The sequence below is a fragment of the Hippoglossus hippoglossus genome, chromosome 23 (genome assembly GCF_009819705.1).
Source record: "Hippoglossus hippoglossus isolate fHipHip1 chromosome 23, fHipHip1.pri, whole genome shotgun sequence".
NCBI lineage: Eukaryota > Metazoa > Chordata > Actinopteri > Pleuronectiformes > Pleuronectidae > Hippoglossus > Hippoglossus hippoglossus.
In genome coordinates this window covers 3604037-3626934 of record NC_047173.1, presented here as the reverse complement: position 1 = coordinate 3626934, position 22898 = coordinate 3604037, and the positions used below count along the sequence as shown (strand labels likewise).

General features: G+C 41.1%; 2 protein-coding genes across 6 annotated transcripts; one reads left to right on the top strand and one right to left on the bottom strand.

The window, feature by feature from the left end:
* Window positions 1-13635: 13635 nt before the first annotated feature.
* atp23 (ATP23 metallopeptidase and ATP synthase assembly factor homolog) lies at window positions 13636-17910 on the bottom strand. 2 transcript variants are annotated; one of them, XM_034578665.1, is made up of 6 exons: window positions 17793-17910; window positions 15869-15914; window positions 15058-15139; window positions 14834-14971; window positions 14447-14530; window positions 13636-14357 (listed from the first exon to the last, which is right to left on the bottom strand). In XM_034578665.1, exons 2-6 carry the CDS (start codon window positions 15883-15885, stop codon window positions 14154-14156), a joined length of 525 nt encoding a protein of 174 aa, XP_034434556.1. In that variant the 5' UTR covers window positions 15886-15914; window positions 17793-17910; the 3' UTR covers window positions 13636-14153. The 2 variants fall into 2 exon arrangements, with proteins under 2 accessions (XP_034434556.1, XP_034434557.1); XM_034578666.1 differs by lacking the exon at window positions 17793-17910 and adding an exon at window positions 16105-16510.
* On the top strand, window positions 17434-22633 carry rpap3 (RNA polymerase II associated protein 3). 4 transcript variants are annotated; one of them, XM_034578661.1, is made up of 17 exons: window positions 17434-17592; window positions 17810-17966; window positions 18060-18245; window positions 18329-18439; window positions 18533-18660; window positions 18762-18883; window positions 18958-19028; window positions 19122-19256; window positions 19539-19666; window positions 19909-20030; window positions 20341-20411; window positions 20599-20691; window positions 21069-21268; window positions 21367-21550; window positions 21778-21875; window positions 22029-22129; window positions 22223-22633. In XM_034578661.1, the coding sequence occupies exons 2-17, from the start codon at window positions 17814-17816 to the stop codon at window positions 22306-22308; spliced, it is 1989 nt and encodes a 662-aa protein (XP_034434552.1). In that variant the 5' UTR covers window positions 17434-17592; window positions 17810-17813; the 3' UTR covers window positions 22309-22633. The 4 variants fall into 4 exon arrangements, with proteins under 4 accessions (XP_034434552.1, XP_034434554.1, XP_034434555.1 ...); XM_034578663.1 differs by having other exon boundaries at window positions 20611-20691; window positions 22223-22627; XM_034578664.1 differs by having other exon boundaries at window positions 21382-21550; window positions 22223-22627.
* The last annotated feature ends 265 nt before the right edge of the window (window positions 22634-22898 follow it).

The window sequence follows — 22898 nt, the reverse complement described above, 5'->3', positions numbered from 1 at the left end:
TGATAAGGACCAATGCTGGTTTCATGTCTGAAATCGGCTTATGCTGTGTGCTGCTGCAGGTAACATAAAGTAAATATAATAATACAAAAATATATATATAATATATATAAAGTTTTTGCTCAAAGAAAAATGCTGCAGACAGTGGGTTGAAACAATGTTGATGAGGATGAAAACAGTCCCCGAAGTTTGTCAGTAACACTCGCAGCTTTCACATAAATACAGTGAATTTGAGAAATTTTATTAATTCATCAAAATAATTACAAATTAACAGTAAACCATGATTGTATAGCAACTTTTTTAAAGCTTATAATACAAACCACTGTGAGAATCCATTCGTGAAATGTCGCATAAATGTGGGTACATGATCACTGACATACGAGTACAAACTAAAGACACAACAGTCTCATCTAAGGTCTTGATTCAGAGAAACACTCTTACTCTTCAAAGAATATGCTTCATGCCATTTTCAGAGATTAACATGACGGAAGCATTTTCTTCTCCCCCCCCTCTTTCTTTTATCTCACCAGCGACTTTCTTTTCAGTCCCAGATGGTTCTTGTGCTGAGTTCTTTAAAGTCCTTGCAGGCGAACATACATCAAACGGCGAATTCCACATCTTTTGAAAGTGTTGCAATTACCAACGTGAAAGCAGCACATGTGTGGCGCACACTGCGTCCATCATACAGTAACACCCGGATTTTAATCACCTTGCCATGGCGGCAGTGATCGCCTTACTAAAGAGCTGAGAGCTACATGCTGGAAGATGGAAGAGTGGAATATTAAAAACACCACAATTTTTAGAGCGAAAATCTCAGCCACCAGCTCCCATTGTTTTTTAAATGAGAGAACAAATTCTCATGAATATATTGTTTTCTATTCCCGGATGTGCTTTTAAAAAACGGGCCTTTATAAAAACATACCACCACAGTGCACAAACAAAAACATAAAAATACAGATTTCTCAGTTTACATGACAAAGTGGTGAATCCTTAGGGGAGTCTCAATCTTGTAACATAATTACATGGTTTTTAATCACTGGTAATCCCTACATTTCCCAGAGGTCACCTAAACCAATCAATGGAGGGCAGCGATGCCTTCTCGGATGTTTTGTCAGTGATGCCGTTTACTGCTCATGCTAACTTTTCGGGTATTATTTGTTCAGGCTTTCTCAGTCTTCAGCATTATGTTGGCCACTGGGGGGCAGTGCAACAGACTGTAAACATAATTTACATAGAATCACCTTACTAAGTAGCCTCGGTTAATGTGTCAGCAAAGTTGCTAATTTACACATCCAGCCGACATTGGCATTCGTTCAGTGAATCCACGCATTAGCTGGCGTGGCTGGAACCAATCCCAAATGAGATTGGGAAAGAGAAGCGCTATCACAGAGCCAACAAATAAAGACAAAGAACAATTCAAACTCCCATTCACTACTATGAAGTTCCGTCGAGATACGTTTGCTCGACCGATAGTGAGTCAGTGTCAGCTGTCAATCATGACGTTTCACCCCGTTTTTATAGCATCAAATAACGAATTAAAACCAAACTTTCAGGAAACAAACACATACAAGATACAACAGTGTGCAAAGAACTATCGAAAACTTTCTTTGAGAAAAATGTACTTTGACTTTTTAGCTTGGTCCATGTTCCATCCACTAACATGGAGGAGGCAGGGTTTATGACCTTTACTGCAGCCAGCCACCAGGTGGCGACCGAACCTTCTCTCTGTGAAGTGACAGAACTACTACACCACCATGTCACTTCCAATATTTACTCTGCTTTTTGCTCTCTTTTGGTCTTCACCGCCCCATGAAGGAATTTTAAAAAAGCTGCAAAAACACTCCACATTGTTCACAAGCTAGTTGCTAACTGTGTCTGCAGTATATCGCTGGCTGAGAAATTGTAGAATGAAAAGAGATTTCATGCTAAGAAATATTACTATGCTGCATATTGAAATGAAGTTAATGAGAGTTCAATTTAAATAATTTAAGTTGTGGGATATAAAATTAGGGCAAACTCCCGTAAGCATACGCAAACCACAAGAAAACAGCAACTGGGAATGTCAGCGTTGGGTCATGAATATCTGCAGGTTGTTGCATTGCTTTGTTTTTGCAAACATACGGAAAATGCATGACGTCCTGCGTGACAGGAAAGAGCCTCGAAGCTGGAGTTCAAAAACACCAAATGGACTTTAATGAACTTCCACTCTCACTCTGTGGGTTTCCGTCCTTTACGACACGTTAAAGAGGCTTTTCTTGGTCCTCACGTGGATTTTGACTTTGCATATTTTGCTGGGCATCATTCACATATGTTCAGATGCAGCCTCCCTGGCTTATTGTCTTTGGCTCTCGCCCACCTCAGTGCAAGTCAGCGAGTATGGCAGAGACATGTTTCTGGTCAGTGACTCATGCCGCATGTTGAACCATGTGAAACCACAGCTCTGTGCCCTTGTGTGAGTCTGCCAGGAGGCCTGCAGTACTGTCGGAGCGTGCCTTACAAGCCGTTTCCATGCTCTCTCAGCGAGCAAACTTGCAAACAGCTGCGTTTTCCATCAGAAGTGGTTTCTGGAGATGTGTTTTTTTTCTCCCCCTTCGTCCTGAGGGGGGGGGGGGGGGGGGGGGGGGGGGGGGGGGGGGGGGGGGGGGGGAGTGGGGGGGTGACGGGATTGGGAGGCCGGGCTGTAGATAAAAGTGAGATGTGCCTCATACTCGGTGGTACGGGCCTGTGCTCACTGTTTATTAGCAACAGTCCTGAATCATGCAGACCAAGATTTACTGCTGCTGGAGACAACTTGAAGATGTTCACCTCGACCTGAGAGGTAAAACATGGGTGGAGAGTATTTTCTTAACTAATGAACTGTGAGATGATTCACTTCAACTCACATTATAGGGAATAACTTTTCAGAAATAAACGTTGTGTCTTTTTCTGACTGCAGGTTCACATTTCAATGTGTGCAGTTATTTAATGCAAGGATTCAAACGTAAAATAAATAATTTATGGAAACTAGAGGGCCACACCTCCCTCACACTGTGTTTGTATTCACTCTACAACACACACACACAAATGTGTAAATACAGGATTTAATTTGTATTTACATTATAATGCTGTTGTCAGTTCCTGAGGTTAGTTTACAGGTAAATAAATTGGATTAACGCCAGTGTGAAGTGAAGTGTTGCCCAGAAGGCTTCTTGTGTGGAACAGGAAGCAGCATCACAGCGTCCTCTAGTGGTTCCTTTAGTAAATACATTTGGGTTTTGGAGAAGGGGGCATTTTCAAAATCAAATTAAAAAAAAACTAATTGTACTGTCATAGCAACGTTTATTTAATGTTGATCTATTTTATTTTTATTATCATTATAATGTTGTATGGTAAAACTTACAATGTATTTGCAATGCACGGCCAATGTAAGTGTAAGAGAGACGCTGATGGTTGGATTGTCATTGGGGAAATTAAAATGTTCTCCACTTATCATAGTTATAGCTTAACTGCCCTTGAGCAAAGCACTTGAGGAGGGGGGAAAAAGAGCAGCTTGATCCCTTTTAACCCCCATTACCTTTGATATTTTGAGTACATTTTGCTGAAAATACTTGCACTTCTACTTAGTTAGGATTTTGAATGAAGAACATTTGCTTGGAAGTACTTTTATATTATTGTGTTGGTACTTTCCCTTCCACCACTGTATAAAAGATATTTCTGTCTACAATGTCAGATGTCTTTTTGCTCGTACAATGTTTCTCATCAATCTGTAACTTTTGCTATTCAGTGATACCTTAAGAGGCAATTTCATAATTTCTTAAGAAAACAGAAATACGATCTCTTGAAGGTCGGTATCAGACTGCTCATCTTTACAAGTTCTTTGTCAATTCACCTTCAGACATCTCTCCATTCAAATTCACTTGAACATCGTCGTGTTTCTCCCACTTCACCACATGAGATAACTGAAGTGTGTTGAGGTCGTATTCCAAATGTCTTTTCTTTTGGTTCACTCCTTAATTGACTGCTGGCTGTGGCAGAGAGAATTGCCCGAGTCGGCTGCTGATCAATAGTGTCAGGTGAGGGGTTAAAAGCTGGATGGTTGCTGATCCTGCATCACCCGCTGTTGACTAATAAGTGTAGTGTACAGTCAGTGCCATCCTCACCCTCCGGAATAATAAACCACAGGATGAGTTAGAGAGCGCAGGTTAACTCAACAAATGATAATTAGACGGAGCGATGTAACCGTTCAAGATATATTCTCATTAAGATTAATAGTTCTGCTTCAACGGAGACAGCATGGCCTCAACTAAAAGTTTATACTCATCTCAAAACGCCAAACACTTGCTTGATCACAACTGTAGCTGTAATTGCAGACGACTTGTTTCATCCACGTTGTTCAAGGACACTGTGGCGGTTTAAGGGATCAAACCTTTGCCCCTTCCAGTCACAGGTGAGCAGGCCTGGCTGTAGCCGCTAGCCCCCTTTTTCTGCCCCAATTCGTATCTACTCTACAAACGGAAACAATCCTCCTCCCCTCGCACACCCCTCACCGAAGACACAGTAATCCCTCCGGTTGTGGATGTTCAGGTTCAGCTGCTCTGCCGCTGCCAGAGCTCAACCACACATCCGTGACAAAGCCGCCAGATTGGAGGACAGTTATCTGGACTCGCAACGCAGGAGACGAGACGAGAGGTCAAACTAAATTGGCTCACCAGAGAGGGGGGTCCACCCTACAGGCAATCTCCTGTTCCTCCCTTCAATGAATTGGAGGTCCCACCGGAGCCCCCTGCTCGGCTCCGAGAAGACCCGGCCACATCGCTCAACTGGGGCGAATAGGAGAAAGAGGTGATCCTGCGGCGCCCTTGGAGTTTCGAATGATAAAGAATTTAAAAAGGCAGGAAAGATTTGGGATTAAACTGACTACACAGGGCTGACAAACTGCAGTCCGGCCTCCAGACCACTTCTCTGAGCCGTCTCTGAGACTAATAACACATTAATTTAGTTATATGTGGTTCATCGTTCCCGAGCACAGGATACATGGATTTCACCTGCGGAGACTCAATTAAGAGCTAATGGTTCAGCTAAAATCGAATTGGGTGTAAGCAGAAGGGTTTAGTGCAGAAATTACTCGCAGACAAAACCACATCTCTATTGATCTTTAAGAATCTTTTATCTTTAATGCAACTTAATTAGCTTCTGTTGTTTTGACTCATTCTGTAATTTCTTTGCTCAAGTGCGTGGATTACTACAACAAAGGCTACAACTTTGCATCTAATCCATGGATAAAAATAACTTTGAAAAGTTTGGTGACTTTTCCCTAAATTAAGGTTAAAACTATTTATTTCCATGAGGATCCAGATTAAAGCTGCTTCCAGTCATGCTGTAAACTCCGAACATCTTCCTGAAATTTTTCCGGAGGGGCTGTATGTGAGAAAGCAAATGTCCGCTTCAGTTATTCCCCTAACTTTTCCTGCCAGTGCAGAACCTGTCCGAGTGAGCCCATGTGAGAATACTGCAGGAAAATGTTCAGAGAATTCACAGCGAGCGACGTGGATGTTTCTATCATGTGCCAGACATAAAACTGGAAAAATACAGGATGGAAAAGAGGAGTCATACACTCTAACGATGAAGATGTCAACTTGGAACGACATTCACCACGTGCTACAAACGAAAAGGCGTGATTTCTGCAACGAAACTATACGTGAAGTCCTAATGTTACCCTTCAATGGTAAATACTAAAGATCTGAAAGAAATTTTTTGATATTTTAGTAGGAATGTAGCTTTGTAAACTTCTTAATGAAACACTGAAACACCAACAATTCACAAAACCAAGGAGAAACCATTTAGCTGTAGCATTTGTGGGCCCACATAGAAATTCAATAACTAAAAAATATTGGAAATAAACACAGTTGCAGGCCTGTGTGCAGCTTTAATGCCACGTGTGTGTGTGTGTGGTACCTCGGAGCAGCGCTGGTAATGTCTTCGCTCACTGAGCAGCAGTGGATTACTCACCCAAGATGCATAGCTCCAATCCGAAAGAGGTCTCATGCACTGAAGAACAGAAAGTCCACATTTGTTCCTCAGACGATGAAGAAAGAGAAAAAAACAAAAGCGGTCCTCCCTGGTCCTAAAGGTCATGAAGGAGCCAGAGGTGCAGCCGTGCTTTCCTGGTCACATGGTGTCTGGTGATGCTCTGTGCAGGCCTCAACGTTGTCCGTTAGCACAACACTAGCAGAGATGCTAAGTGACAAAGAGACAAAGCGAGCAGAGTTGGGAATTAGCTCCTTAAACACCCTAACATGATCAAACCTTACCAGCTGTTTAACACTTTATTACAATATTACTTTGACTTAAATCTTTATTGGCTGTAGCTACATTCGGAGAACAGAGACTCCACATCCAGAGTATCACACTGACATTTCTCTTCCTCCTTTAGTCCCGCCCTTTAACCAATCATCCATAAAAAATGGATGGTCTCTCTGTAAGGACCAATCATATAAATGAAACACACACGATCTCACCTGGTGCTAAGAGATTCAATCAAACTATGGTAAAGTTACCTTCTTAAAGTAACATACACATATATTTTAGAGTGACAGCTTTTAGTAGAGCAATGGTAGGATTTTTACAGCTATATAGATATCTATATAGATATAGATATAGATATCTTAACCCTGGGGCTTTTAAAATGTGAATATATTTTAACTCTGGGGCTTTTATATAATGTATACATTAACTCTGGGGCTTTTTTTATATTATGTATATATCAACTCTGGGGCTTTTTTTATATTATGTATATATTAACTCTAGGGCTTTTTTTATATTATGTATATATTAACTCTGGGGCTTTTTCCCAGGGGTTACATTGTGAACAGGGGGGCCTGGCTGGAAAAGTTTCAGAAACCTTTCTGGAGTTCATGTCTGATTTAACGTCTTGACGCTGTCAGCTCATCCCAACAGAGCACATGAACAAAGCAAGAGCTCCTGTCTGAAGTTTAAAATTAAACAGTTGATGAATCACGTCAAGTCTGTCTATACTCGCTGCCACCAATAGTTGGAACCATCGTGAACCTCAACTATGTGCTTGAGTCAGTGCAATGACACAAACAGCTTGCTATGTTTCCAGACGACTGGGTTTTTCAGTGAGGGGACTTCACAGACAATTAGGTTTTGGATTATTTAAGTGTTCATAACGTGACTTGCGCTACTTGCTAATGACCTGGGACAGACCTAGAGTGGCCAAAGTGCATCAAGGTTCTTAATCCACATATTCAAGCCCTAAATATACAAATATTAAGATGAATTTAGCCAGACCCATTGATTTAGTTATGTGTTCTACTTGATTTGCTGCGGTTTCATTCTGTTGTGGTTTGTTTTATTGTGTATTTTCCCAGTATTTGCTGCATTCCATTCTCCTTGAGTTCGTCATCTTGTCTCAATTTTTTGTTCTCCTCTATTGTGTCACTTTTGTTGCAATTCACTTTTGCCATGTCCTTACTTCCAGACATATTCAATCAAGAAAGTTAATCAAATTACTTTCCGAAAAAAGAAAAAGAAACAATACTTGTCAAGGTTAGCTGAGCCGTCTGTAAGGATTTATTAATGAGCCTGTGGCTTCAGGGAGAGTTAATAAAGACAAAAACAGCCCTGCTCCTCCCTGGGACATTGTCCAGCGGTTGTTATGTTAATCACTCAGGCCTAATTAATACCATGCATCTCATTAGCAAAGTGAAGATTCAAATGCCAGTGTGTCTTAATTACTGTTGTAGAAGTCATCTACATTTCTGCCATGAATGTTAACTGTCTGCCGGTGATAACTTCTCATGTGTGCAGTACAATTACTAAATGGCAGATTCTGTATGTTTTCAGGAATATTGGAAAGGAGTAAAAGAAGACGGAGGCCTATATTTGACAACAAACAGTGATCTATGTATTTTATGTGCATTTCTGTATTTGCTGTTTGACTGTCCAGTAAAACCTGTACTTACTTTCTTACAGGATGTTTAGCAGTGTAAAGATGATTTACTGTGTGAGCGAGTTGAAGGGGATTTCCTGGTATAATCTCCAGGCCTTTCATTCCTAATAAACCTTGTTCATTGTGCCACAAATCCCTTGACTTATCGCTGTTTTTGAGACAACGTGGGAAAAGGAAAAGGGCACTTAGACGACTCTCCACCTCCTTCCTTCTCTATTTGACTTGAATGACTGAAAACATGGCTGGCCACACAGGACAGGTCTGTCAGCGATTAACCACGGAAAAGTAGAGACTAATGTAATTTTTTATCTTAAAGAGCACAACAGTGTTGTAGATATTTCTCTTAAAGGTCCACTGTGTATGATTTAGGTGAAAGGGATCTATTGGCAGAGAAAATAGATAATCCTAGTGTGTGATCATCTAGATTGTAGCAATTGTTGTTTTATTTAGCCTAGACTGGGCCCTTTATATTTAAATACTTTATATTTACATCGGGAGGGGGTCCTCTCTACGGAGGCCGCCATGTTTTTCACAATAGACCACACTGGACAAACTTAACACCTTTTGAGTTTTTATGACGACTGAAGGCTGACACAGGTTCTCTCTCATGTTTGGAAGGGGAGGAGGAGGTGAGGGGTATCAAGCTGCAACAAGCTACTCCACCACTAGATGTCACTAAATTCTACACTATGAACCTTTAAAGGTACAATGTGTACGCAAATTAACATGCGACTTTAAGTTATGCCAGAACCAATCAGTAATTAAGAAAGGTTTTTACTTTAAGGATTTTAATGGACGTATTTAATACAAATCCTGCCTTTAAAGATACCAAACAGCTTTTATCTAATTCATTATCTAAAACATAAACCCACACACAGTAGACTGTGATGCTCGACGTACGCCATGGCAACATCTGATTAGATGAGGTGGTCACCACATCTCCTCTATCAGGAGGCTCAAACACACCATCCAATTATATTTGTAATATCAATATATAATGACGATTGTGTCTCTATTAATAATGGATTATTTTCTATATGGACAGGGGACTCGACCTGTCAAGATGTGACCTAGAGTTTCTTTCCAAATCTTATTTGTAAATTTCAAAATTGAAACTTTTCTCATTACAAATGAAAAACATGTAAATGTCAGCCCACCCCTGTACAACAGAGGGGAATTTAAGTAGGATCGAATATCTTTCAGTGTCCTCGCTTCTCAAGCCACTCCACAGAACGTTGAACATTGTTTACAGTTTTCGTAGGACTATTTGGTTCAAAGACAATGAGATCGGTGGATTATTCAGAGAAAACGTGTTTTTCTGATTAGCCTCAACCGACCATTGTGTTTAATGTATCTGTCTCCTGACTGTGAGAGAGACAGGCCTAAAAGTTGTGTTCACATCACATTAAATTACAGTACAACATTCATTATCGTACACAGAGCTGATAGCTTTAAACACGTCCTTAATTAATCCTCAACTTGCACACATAATTAATTGATTTACTTGTAGCACGGCCTCAAACAGTGCCTCCCTGCTGGGGAAGTTAATTGTCAGGTTAGACGGATTCTCCTCCCGGGGATTTGAGCCGTGAATTATAATGATTAATGAAACTTTTTCTTCTTCCACTGTCAGTGTCGCCTGTTAACAGCCTAATGAATAACACCACCTCCCAAAGTATCTCTTGAAAGAACTTTATTACGTAAAACCAATGCTTTGAGAGGTAACTCAAAATTTTACAATAAGAGAAAAAGAGATATTGGACTAAAATTACAGAAGCACAAACGTGGCAGAAATGCTCTTTTTTTATGCCTCATTTATTGTTAATATATTCATTTTTTGTCATAATATGAAATATAAGAGCCTGAGGTCTGTGGAGACATTTTAGAGCCATCGCCACAAGGAGGTCCTTAAATACTTTGTGCAGATAAAATCAAGGGACTTTTCAATAATGTATAATTTGTAAAGATTGTGTAAAGACTTGAGTCCGGTACAAACCAAAACACACCTCAAGTACTTAAGGTCAAAGCATCCCATGGGTGTATTTTAAAAAGCTTAAAGATATCATATTACCACTTTTATGGGTAATGCTACTACCACTTGATATGATAATACTTAAAGTAATAGTTTGAAATTATGGAAAACACGCTTATATGCTTTCTTGCTAGTTGATACGCGAAACATGAAGCTCACATCAAAAGCCAGTTAGCTTAGCACCACAGTTTATCGGAGTTAAACCACAAAGTGTTGTGAATTCTTACACTTTGTTTTCGTACATGTTGAAAAAGAGAGATTTTCCATTTGTGGGCTTTAGCATTTTCAAATTTTGTAGCTTTTATTAATTTATTTTTGAACATAGCATAACTTCCCTATTCTTCAAGCGAGGCAAAGAAGCTGTTGACTAACTAACGATAGTGCTAATACAGCTAAGGCCTCTAAACTGATCATTCTGCGAATCGTCCGCTGTGCTAGCTGTTAATTTAGCTCTTTTTTTAAACTGTTATATTTCCTCATGTTGTGGATGTTAATATATTTGTGCTAATACATGGTGTCAGCTGATAAAAGAAGTTTGCGGTGGCCATCTTTAGACATGCACTCTTGTCCTCAATCAGCTGAACATGATTGTTCTCCTCAGGCTACAGAGCAGGTGACTGGACTCAATATATTTTCTTTGTTCACGTGTTTCCCCAGAGTGCTGGAGACGGGACAGAAGAACGGCCATCTTGGCCAAAGGATGTCACGTCGCCCGGCTTTTCCCAAGGTCTCATCCTCGGCTTCTTTTCTTTCCGCTACGTTCATTTCAAAGTCATTCCGAAAAAAGGCTCGGGAAGCAAATGTTGTGTGCAAACTACTCCCCAAAACTCATCAGACATTTCTCTGAGAGGAAGTATTGTGCAGAAACGTCTTCTTCAAAAGCCAAATGGCACCAATATCTCAGTGCTTCTTCAAATCCAGCTAAATAATTCAGCGGCCTCTCATTATCGACTCCACCCAACACGAGGCGCGGACACGACTTCACAAAGACAAGTGGGTGTCCTCGCTCGTCGTCGCCTCTCCACGCTACAAGTAAATCTGGCATTATTCTAATTAATGAGACGAGTTCATTAGCACTCTCTGGGTTAATGTGTTGTCCTACAGCAGATTAGCTGAAGGGATTTCAGAGTTGCTGGAGCATCCTAATTAGATCACAGTGGGTGCTGCCTGCTTAAATAGATGGAATAATGAAAGTCGTCGCTCTTCTCAGCGGCGACTTGATTAGCGCGCCCCTATCTCCGCTCATGAAAGGCCCAACGTTCACCTGGAACAGAACTCAGGGAAATTGATTAAATTATGTGTATCATTAAAACATTGAGAGCTCTTTCTACTCAAGTTTGGATTGGACTGGCTTCATAAGTGGGTAACAACTCCCATCTAGTGGACAGGGACGGTGCTGCAGGCGTTAATGAGGACTTGTTTTTTACGGCCTCACGACACAATCTGATCACAGTGTAGCAGCTGATTGGATAATGACTCATGGTGCAGAGAAATATTGCTATAATTAAGTTTCTCTGCTTGAACTTAAACTGAAATGTTTGTTTCTGTTTCTATTTCAGTTTTGTTTTTGGATTGCAGCCCACAAATACTTTGTATAAAGCATTTTATCATTATTCTAAAAACATATATTGTTGTACTGGACTTGAAATACATGAGATATGCACTTTTAGGTCTGGGGTGGGGTGGGGGGTAAGGCCACGGCACTGAATATTTTATACTTCATTTGAACATGGCGGTGCGGGTGAGATTAGAGGAGGTGGGAGGGAATTACCTTCTGTGGCTGAAACATCAGATAAGACATAAGCAGGATGTTACATCCAGTAGTGTTGCGCAACTGTAAGCCCAATAAAGAACATATTGGGAAACATGAATGGCTCACTATGATATTGCTTGGTGTGTTTAAATAATTAATTGAGTCTATGTATAAACTAAATTAAGAGGGAAGATATGTGTTCATGGTCTAATCATCACGTTGAATAACTAGAATGACGTACCTTCGCCACAATCCCCCTATAAAACTATATTTAAATTCACTAGATCCAGATTTTTAATTGGATCTGCGCCGAATTACACGCACTCACAAATAATAGTCCCCTAATCATTGAGATCCACGAATTATTCTCTGATAAATATAGATAGATAAATAACGCCTAAATCTGCACCTAAATTGAATGGGTTCTTCCCGGACCCATACCACACTCTCCCACAAGGTTTTGTGGAAATTCATCCTGTAGTTTTTTGGTGTAATGCTGCGAACAAACAAACAAACAAACAAATAAACAAACACAGATGAAAACACATACTAGGTGGAGGTAATAGCAAAGTTCAGCGAGAGTCGGATTGCTCTAAAAAAAAAAGAGGTCCACACACCTGAAGCAGAACCTTATATAAAGCTCAGTGTCTGAATACTTACATTTACTTCCTGAAAAATCAGGTGATAAACTATGTTTCAAGATCCTATCGATGCCTCTGGTCAGCCAAATGCTTTAATATGAAAATGCGAGCCAACCAATTGCCAACAACTTTATAAATTTATGAGTCTGTTTAATTTGTCTTCTTCCCACTTTCTACACCTCTTTTTGTTTAAATAAAGGAATAGCAACTGAATCAGTCAAGGCTGTAGCTAGGACTATGCGATCTCGTCCTCTGCAGTTGTTTAGCAACATAGCAATCTTAACAACCTTGTAGGAGTTATCATTATATAATTAAACAGTAAACTTGACCTTCATTTTATCAGCTGATTCCAGTATTTTTAGTCTGAAGTGTGAGACATAAATGTGGAGGTGGGTTTGCAGCGAGGACTTGGACTCGAGAGCGTGAAATAAATCAACTTACAAATTCTCAACCTTGTTTGGCATGTCTAATTGTGTCAAATGTATTTAGCAGCTAGCATTTGATATTTACACAATTCCAGCAGTAATTCTGTTGTTTTGTATGATTTCTTTATTTCGCGTACTTGGGTCTACGACATTGGCCAAATCATTTCCTTCTGTTGTCCTCGTGTTAGTCTCACATTAGTCCCAGCGCCTTGAAGACGTTTTCATCATTTCCTCTATTAAGCTTCTAGAAGTAACTTAATCTTCTCCGCTCATCCCATCCCACCAACCCGCCTTGTTGTTTGGAGCCCACGCTCTTCTTGTGATTTCGCACTGTTCTTCCAGTGGAGAATATTAATATAAGTGGCATATTAACACTACGCCGGCAGACGTGCTGAGTGACTTTGTGATTAGGATGCAGAGGCTGTTGTCTTTCAGATAAGCAGAAGTGGAGGAGGCAGAGACGGAGGAGAGAAAGGGAGGATTATGAGGCTAATTCCTTCATAACGCCTTCCCTCATTAATCTCTGCGAAGCGATACGAGATTCTTTAAATGCTAATGTCCAATAAAGATGTCGGCAATGACATTTTACTGTGGTGAAGCAGATGTGAACAAAGTTGTCCATGTTGTTGTGGAGGAACTTGAAGGATCCTCTAACAGGATTAAACATAAATGTGTTATAATTAGCAATTTACTCACTAATCCTTTCTCCTTTCTTTTTTGGGCAAGTCAGACATACTAACTTTCTGTGCCAAGGTCGAACTCAACGAGAGGGGTGGTCTTGTCCAAAAGAAATAACTTGGAAAAAAACACTTCTTACAATAATGGGTGAAACATACTTTTTCAGTGGAATCAAACTTTAATTCTAATACATTTAATTCTGTTTAATTTATGCATTACCTGCTCTATTAACAAGAAGTTAGTGGAAGTTTGCGGCAACAAGAGAAACACTGTACATCCTTTCTTGTCATCGAAGGATTTCACAGCAAACATCGATGGACGAAAAGGAAAACCGTAGCACCGAATTATCACCTTAAATCAAATGACAAAAAAACCCACTGGTGCCTCAATGAATACTTGACTTGCAGAGCAAAATCAGTCCTTGCAATCCCCTTTTACAGAGTTAGAGTCCGTAGGCTAGAAAATGAAGTGTACCGAAGCTCCTTCCTTTTGCTTTAATTTTCCAAGGACGAATCATTCTCTGAAAATCCTTTTTTGAAAGGATATGATCGTTTTCAAAACAAAGTCAATCTGTGGAGGCGTTCGCGCTGACCGAGGCCCGGACGCTGCCGAGCTCTTGTCAGCATCGCCGCCAGTCCCAGCAGCCTCAGGAATGAAATGAGAAAAAGTCACGGCACTATAGGTTCGCGTAGTATCGATCTCTGCTCTCGTAATCTCTGTTGGCAAACTTGGCGTCCTTGTTGCTGTGCGGGATTCGTCCAAAGGGCGCGTGGTCGTTGAAACACGTGTCGAAGACCTCGTCCACTATTTTCTCCGCCTCCTCTCGGCTAATTTTCCTCACAGCCAGGATGGAGCGGAGGGCGCGGCCTCTGACGCATTCCTGTCCGAGGAGAGAGGGTGAGGTTAAGATTTGGATTAGAGACACTGAGCTGAAAGCTGCCAGAGTCACATTTATCCCAGCGCAGGTACCTGATGATGCTCCTTCAAGCCGAAGTTTAATCTGGCTACTTCGTTGCTAAAGGAGCAGTCGCCACTGAGGTTAGCTGCCCGGATCTGAAACAGTGACAAAAAAAGTGTATCTTTCAAAACTCAACAAACAAGATTTTTAGCTCTGTGAGATAATGGCATTGTGGGAACTGTTGGGATTCTCTATAATATTGTACAGTCTCGAACCCAGACCAGCCCGTTGGATCTTGACTGGCTGGCCCGGGTCTGTATGCACACTCTAATGATGTAACAGGTTTAATCATGACAACAGGACCATAACAACACTGGCAGAAACTAAACAGAACCAGATCAGAAATCACCATACACACACGGCAAATGCAGCCGGTGTAGAAACACAGTCTTACTCACCTCAGAACACGCGAGGTGTCTGAAGTTGTTGAACCAGTCCACGTGGGCCCGGCAGTGATCGAAGGCGTGGATGAGCTCATGTGTGACCACTCGGTTCATGTGGGACTGCTGGTGGATGTTGTTCTGGCATAAAACTATCTGCAAACCAGAGCAAAGATCATTACTGGCGAGGCAAGTTATCTTCCATCTTTTTTTGTTATTATTAATGTCATCTTCTTTCTTACCTGAGAAGAAGCTGCATCGAAGCCTCCGCTGACGGTCCCGTCACAGTCTTCACAGGAAAAATGTCGGTCTTTAAATATTTTGCTGTGTTGAGAAGAGAAGGCAAAGTCATCTGGGTGCGAATCAATCTGATATTGCTACAAGTAATCACTGGTTTGCAAGTATCACAACAAACTTGAATTAAACTTTATCAATTTGACAAAACATGCACTGCAAAGAAGTCACAACACATGTAAATACAGAAACGTGCTGCAAATTGCGAAAACGACAACAGACATGTTTCCAGGGGACCCAAAAAAGTGATGAACCCCTGCTGTAGTTCAATCATAGTTCCATCACCACTGACGAGTAGCAGACTTCATTAACTTCACAAAGCATTGAACTACAGCCAGGTACATCACTTCTTTGGGTTCCCTGGAAACATTTCTGTTGTCGGTTTTTTTTACAATTTGCAGCGCGTGTCTGTATTTGCATGTGTTGGGACTTTTTGCAGCTGCATGTATTGTCATATTGATGAAGTTGTTTTCTTAATTTGAATGTGTATTTTCTATTTGCATGTGCTTTCTTAATTTGCAGTGTGTTGAGCTCTCTCGGGCCACCGTACAAATGAGCACACTTAGGTATCCTGAAAACTAATATGATTGTTTATTATCAAAATAAGATGCATTAGCACAATTATGCTGTTTATTAATATAAACATTAGTCCTTCTGTATTTAACTACTTCTGTGTTCCAACCATTTGTTTAGCAAACGTACTTCCTGTCAGCCTGTAATATGAACAGTGTGAATAAGCAATGACAAACACATACTCACCATCCTGAGCTTTTCATGGCACTGAGGAGGAGTTTGGCGTAAGGACCTGAAGGAGACAGAGGCCGGTTAATGTGGTCACTCACACAGACCACAGCTAGCTAACAATGAGCTAGCTAACGTTAGCAGCTAGCATGTTAATCACAACCACCATGGACATAAACATGTGTGTTTCCACATCACTGAGGTGTCTCTGTGTGGGAAGGACAGTGAACTGGAACCTGAACTGGGACACTCACTTGTTTCCGTCGCGAACTGCAACATGACCTGACACTTGTGGTTGAACGTGAACAGACTCTCCGCGATGGAGCCCTTCTTGAACTTCGGCCTGTTCCTCTCCGGGAATAAGTCGTAGCCATATTCCTCCTCTTGTTTAGTCTGGTCCATGACAGTGAGAAATGTTAACTACAATGAGGAAGTGTTAGCATCGAGCCCACCCCCCGGTTAGCTTCCTCTAGCTAGCACAGAGAGGTCGTCTGTTGTCAGAGTCACGTGCTCACCAAGGGTCAAAGGTAAAACTAAACAAAAAAGGATCTTTGCTAATTTTTTTTTATTATTAACATTCACCTTGGACATAAAAATGCATTCATTGAATGAATTTCAATGAAATGAATTAAAGTGATAAAATTATTACAATGGAGTTTTCTTAGAGCCTTTTCTTGTATAGATCGTCTATTGAGAATCTGCAGAGAAGCTGTCAACTTGGAGCGAGATTTGTGGACCAAAATACTTAAAATAAACCAGCGCAATTACTGCAGCTGCCAGTACAATGATATTAAACTACAAATAATAAATAATACACGAGCCCATGGGTCATCTTTTAATAAACATATTTGTTTATATGTTGTTTTTTCAGGCTGTAACCTACTTTATTGAAAGCCCATATGCTATATAACGCAATTGTATGAATGTTGCAGCCACAGAAATGCTCATTTACATCGTTTAATATTTACATTTATACCTTTTCAAGGTGTTGCTTCTTATTTGTTGCCAATGAGCAGATTTTACCAACCGGTTGAATTGTTTTTGTATTTATTGTAACACAGACGATCTCTGTTGACGCACGGCGCAGCAGTGGCGCAGTGGCTGCTGGGACTCCGCTGTCATGGCTCCCAACATAAACAGAAAGTCAGACCAGCGATATACTCTGAGAGACATCAAGCCCAAATCGTGGCAGCGGCAGCAAGTAGAGGCACTTCCGGTGGCCACAGAAACTGCCACTGATTTGTAAAGGTAATTATGATTTTTGAACAGCATTTTTTTTTAATTAAGTGATATTACTGTTGGATACGTGTAGGCTATATTACAAACTAAAACACTTCTGAGGACATCATTACTACTTTGCACTGTAACAATGTGCAGCAAGTGGACACCTCATTGCGTCTGTAAATTCCCGTATTTCCATATGTATATTAATGTAGCCTATTGTGCATATCTTCATCTGATTCAATATCTGGTCTTTTTCTGCAGATATGCAAATCAGACCAGACATGGAATCCAAACAGTGTGGCATCCGAGGCAGCTGCCTTTAAAAAAAGTGTTGACATCAGAGGCAGCTGCCTTCACATATCAGTGGCAGTTTCTGTTGACACCGGAAGTGCCGCTACGAGCTACCGCTGCCACGATTTGGAGCTTGCCCTGACTCTGCATATTTTGTATAACCACTGAGCCAAACTAGCCACAGCTCCACGTTGAGTGTGTTTACCGGCAGGAGGGAGACGCGACAGGTACTTTACCAGGTTCAAGTAACCAGAGAGTCTCATGTATTCACTTTAATCCCCCGTAGTGTTTCGCGTTTCTGCTAGCTAGCTAACTAGCCGCTAGCCAGCGTGATTCTCGTATTTTCTTCCTGCCTGAAACAGCATCGACCACAACGACAGCAGCGACTGTTGTGACCATTGACTGTATATAAAAGGTTGTGACTTACAAATCTGTGTTTCACAGTAACATGTCCGGGGGAAACAAAGCCATCGAGTTGCAGCTTCAGATGCGACAGAACGCGGAGGAACTGCACAGCTATATGAAGGAGCTGGAGGGCTGGGAGTGTGACATGAAGACGAAGGATGAGGAGCTGAGGACAGGAGGAGCACAGGAGACTGAGGTGAGATCCTGCTGCTCGTGTTCGTCCTCCTCAGGAGCAGGTACTGTTCTGGATCCCCCTCAGGTGTCAGCATCTCTGTTTCATGTGTTGCAGGAGAAACTGCCACCTGTGCGCAACAAAAAATACAAAACAAAGATGAGGGAGAAGAGGAAGAAGAAGATGGAGCATGCTGGGACTGGGAATGGTGATGCTGGGAATGGTGACGCAAAAGCAGAGGATCTCCAACAATCGTCAAGGATAAAGGCGTATGATTATCAATCATGGGACAAGTTTGACGTGGTAGTTAGCTAATTCTTATGCACTATACTTCATATGACAAGTGAAATGGTGGAGTGGGTTATAAAATGCTTCTGTGTTCGCAGGACGAGGCTCTGGCGGAGATGGATAAAGAAGAAAGTCCAGTAGAGTCAAACGAGTCTGACTCAGAGGAAGCTGCAGTCGATAGAGAGAAAGCTCTGTCACAGAAGGAAAAGGTAAATACCGAATACCGAAGTGCTAAAAGGAAGGGTTAGGGTTAGTGAAAATAATGATTTCTTTCCTAAAGTATTTAACTTTTTCATTTTCAGGGTAATATGTTGTTCAAGGAAGGGAAGTACGATGATGCCATTGAGTGTTACACCAGAGGGATGAGTGCAGATCCTTACAGCCCTGTGCTTCCCACCAACCGAGCCACCTCCTTCTTCAGACTCAAAAAGTAAAGCACAGATCATGTGGCTGCTGTTTTGTGCTGGTGTCACGTTGGTGAAATGTTTGGTTTTGTCACCCTGCAAATTAATTCATCTTTGCTCATTGCAGGTTTTCTGTGGCGGAGTCCGACTGCAACTTAGCAATCTCTCTGGACAGCAACTACTTTAAAGCTTATGCGCGAAGAGGAGCGGCACGGTTTGCACTGAAGAATTATGAATCTGCTTTAGAAGGTAAAGAAGCAACATTTTTTGATCACCTCTCAATCTTGATTCCTCTGAGATAACATGAATCTTCCTCTGGATAGATTATAAGATGGTTCTGAAGCTTGACCCCGGGAACATGGAAGCACAGAATGAAGTGAAGAAAATCAATGAGGTGAGTGGGATCAGATCAGATCTGATGAGCGTCATTTCTCAAGCCTTCCTCTCTCTTTTTTTTATTCAATACTTTTTCGCTTTGTGGTTTCAGGCCCTTGGGAAGGAGGCACCGACTTTCCAGAGTGAAGCCACGCAGCCGCAGGAGGCTTCCATAGTCGACCCTGAGCAGCAGGGACTGATGGAGGAACAGCAGAGGAGGCAGGAGGCCGTTCTACAAAAAGACAGAGTAAGATATTTTGTGGTTTTCCCAGTTGGACACTCAAACTAAAAATGTGCACACACACAGAATATTTTCTCCACAGTATCAAATAATGTGTGGGGCAAGTTTACTCACCTATGCAGTGATCATGTTTGTTATTGTTAAGGTAAACATGTAATTACACCAAAGATAAAAATTCATAACACTGTGGGTAAAAGTGATTTTCAGTTCCTGATATTCCTTTAACAGTGGGTTTACTTGGAGACAGTTTTCCCCAATTGGTTTATGTTTTCTGATTGTGCTTCTCAGGGGAACGCTTATTTCAAAGAGGGGAAGTACGAAGCAGCCATCGAGTGCTACAGCCGAGGTATGGAGGCAGACGGCATGAACGTCCTACTTCCCGCCAACAGAGCCATGGCCTTCCTGAAGCTTGACAAGTAATCGTTTTCTCTTCACTATAAAATACAACATTACAATCTTATAGGTTCTCGAGAGAGGAAATATTTATATTGTAGAGGAAATATTTTAGGCAAAATTTGTCAATATGTACCATGTGCATTTGTCTAACTCTTACTACAGCAAAAAAACTAAATGACATTTATTTAAATTGAGTGTTAATTGCAGAAATATTGTTCTACAGTTAAAGAATGACAGCATACCTTTTCTTAATTTGTTGCAGTTATAAGGAGGCAGAGGAAGACTGCACTAAAGCCATTTATCTGGACAGTACTTACTCCAAGGCATTTGCCCGTCGAGCAACAGCCAGAGTGGCTTTAAGGAAACTGGAGGAGGCCCAACAAGGTGCTGCACAGAACAACACTGTCTTCTAAAGTTAAACAGCTGCCACAGTATTCCATGTTTTTATTTTTAATGGAGAGGCCCAGAAATCTGAAGCAGATCCACATTCTTTCTCTCGTTCTACCGTTTGTTTTATTGTCGCCTTTTCTTATCCTGCATCAACACAGTTCCCAGATATTTTTAATTACCAAGTTATCGCACACTCAATATAGACATTTAAAGAGTCGTCTTGAAATTATGTTTGTTAAATTGCATTGAAATAATGAGTAAAAGTGATTATTTGTATTAAACGTTTTGTGATGTGTATTCTCAGACTTTCAGGAGGTGTTGAAGCTGGAGCCAGGGAACAAACAGGCCTTGAATGAACTCCAGAAACTCCAGATTGTACGTTTCAAAATCTATTAGTTCCTGTGCACATATTTAAGTAAAGAATTAAGTTCAGCCTGTGAAACAAAACAGGAAAGTAATTCCTGTGTTAAAGAAGAAAGCTCTTCTGGTACTTGAATTCATTTCTGTTGTCTGGACGAACAGTGGACATGTCTGACTTCACTCCTCTCTCCTCTTGTTTTAGGACCTTGGTCCCAGTGGACTTCTTCAAACAGACGACAGCTCACAGAGGAGAACAGTTCAGCCGATTGATAAACCAACTCACCTGCGCTCAACCGTGAGTTCCTCATTTTTTTCCCAATTCTACTTTTCCCTCTTTATTTTTAGACTGTCAGAGAAAATTGACAATGTGAGGAAATTATTTTGTGTTAGAAATTACTTTGTTTGAGGAATCTAATTAATATTAATGATTATTTATGTTTATAAATAACTATTGCCAACAGTGAGTTATACTTGAAACAAGTAGATAAATTAAAGTAATCTACACATGTGTAATCTTCCCCATCTGCTCCATCACCTGGTTTCAACACAAACATGTTTATTATGCTCGAGCCTTATTTGTCCAGCATGTGGCAGCAGACATCAGTGCGTCACTTCATTATTGTTTGATTGGGGGGAAAAACCTGTCTGTGCTTTCTGTCTGATGCTCTCCAGAAACCTCTGAGGAGAATTGAAATCGAGGAAGTCAGTGGGAAAGCTACAGTGCCTGAGGTGGAGTCAAGTGGGTCCAAGACCTTGATCCAGGAAGTGGTGAGGGAGCCTGAGGAGGACTCCTCTCCACTGTCCACCTCCCCCAGCGCCAAAATAATCAAAATCGAGGAGATGGCAGACGCTCCCTCGCACGCATCAGAAAAGTTAGTGACACTGTTTAATTACTGGTTAAAACCATTTGACACATTTCAGTCATTATGTAGATTAATATATTTGTTTGTGTTCTGCCTTCGCTCACCAGACTCCCTCCCAGCAGACCGACTGAACAACCAGCGCAGGTGGAAATCAGTCACCCGCCTGAAACAACCACCAACACCCCCTCATTAGTTACAGACCTGCCCCCTCCACCCACCAGCAGCTTCCAGCTGGAGGCCGACATCCGCAAGATCGGAAAGCAGCCAGAAGTGATTTACAGATATCTGAGGGTGAGTTGAGTTTTTACATATTATAACATATTGCAGGCATCACATTGATTATAGAATTTTCCATTTTCATCACTATTTCTTAGGAATAAAATGTGATTACCATGATAACCCAGTCGGATTTTCAGACTTGTCAACATTTCAAATAAACAATATGGCTTGAATCTGAAATCATGAAAAAGTTAAGATTTCATGCGTCAGTTTTTTTGTGTTAATCTTTTGTCTTGTAGCAAATCAAGGCTGAATCGTACGTTAAGATTTTACAAAACTCCCTCGAACCCGACATCCTCAATCAGATCCTGACGACGCTGCACGAGTTCTATACGAAGTAAGTTTTTTGAAAAAAATGCCCAGAGAATAACTACAAGAGCCGATTTGTTTAGTAAATTTTGAATATTTTTTAAATGAGTTTTCTTAGTTCTTGTTAAGTGTATTCGTAGTTACTTGTTTGCATTGTATAATAAGATAAGCTATTGTGTAGGAATGAAACGCCTGCTGTTATACTGGAGATCCTCAGCAGTCTATCGAATGTGCGGCGCTTCAACATGGCTGTAATGTTCATGTCGTCCACAGAGAAGAAAGGTAAGAGTGTGTTAAATGTGCCGAAGCAGACGACTCACGCTTTCATCGTGTCTTTTTCATGTTGATGATCGCTGTGTGTTTTCTATGCTCCAGCGCTGAAAGACCTGTTTGACTTCCTTCACCGAGCTGAGCTGGAAGAATCAGCCGTCGCACTCTTACAGAAGAAGTACGGTGTGTGATGCTCCACTTCTCAAGCAAAAAACTTACACATCAACACAGAGCGCCACTTTGAATTCAAAGCAAATAAATTGTTAGTTTTTATTACTCAATTAACTTCCATTAAAGTTACTTAAAGGGATAGTTCACCCAGAAATGAAAATTCACTCATCTACTCACCACTATGCCGATGGAGGGGTGGGTGAAGTGTCTGAGTCCACATTACACTTTAGGAGTATCAGGGGTAAACTGTGTTGCAGCAGAATCCAATACAATTGAAGTCAATGGTGAGCTATTCTTCAGATGTAATAAAACTGAAAAAAACATAACATGCCTCCACACTGCTTGTGTGGTGTCATCTAAGTGACATTTATATTTGACTTGCAAGGAGGTCATTTACACCAAGTTTTTAGCCTCAATGTCCTCTGATGTCTCCCAACGAGGTGCATTAGGGACCGTCTGAATGCTAACGTCCGCTAGCTTAGCCACTTCCTGTGGACATAGCGGTGAACTATCCCTGTAAGCAGTCTTTATATCCAGTGCGTTTGAGCAACACATCCAATTAAATCCTTACATGGTAACATGGTTTTGTGAAAGCTACATCTCTATATGC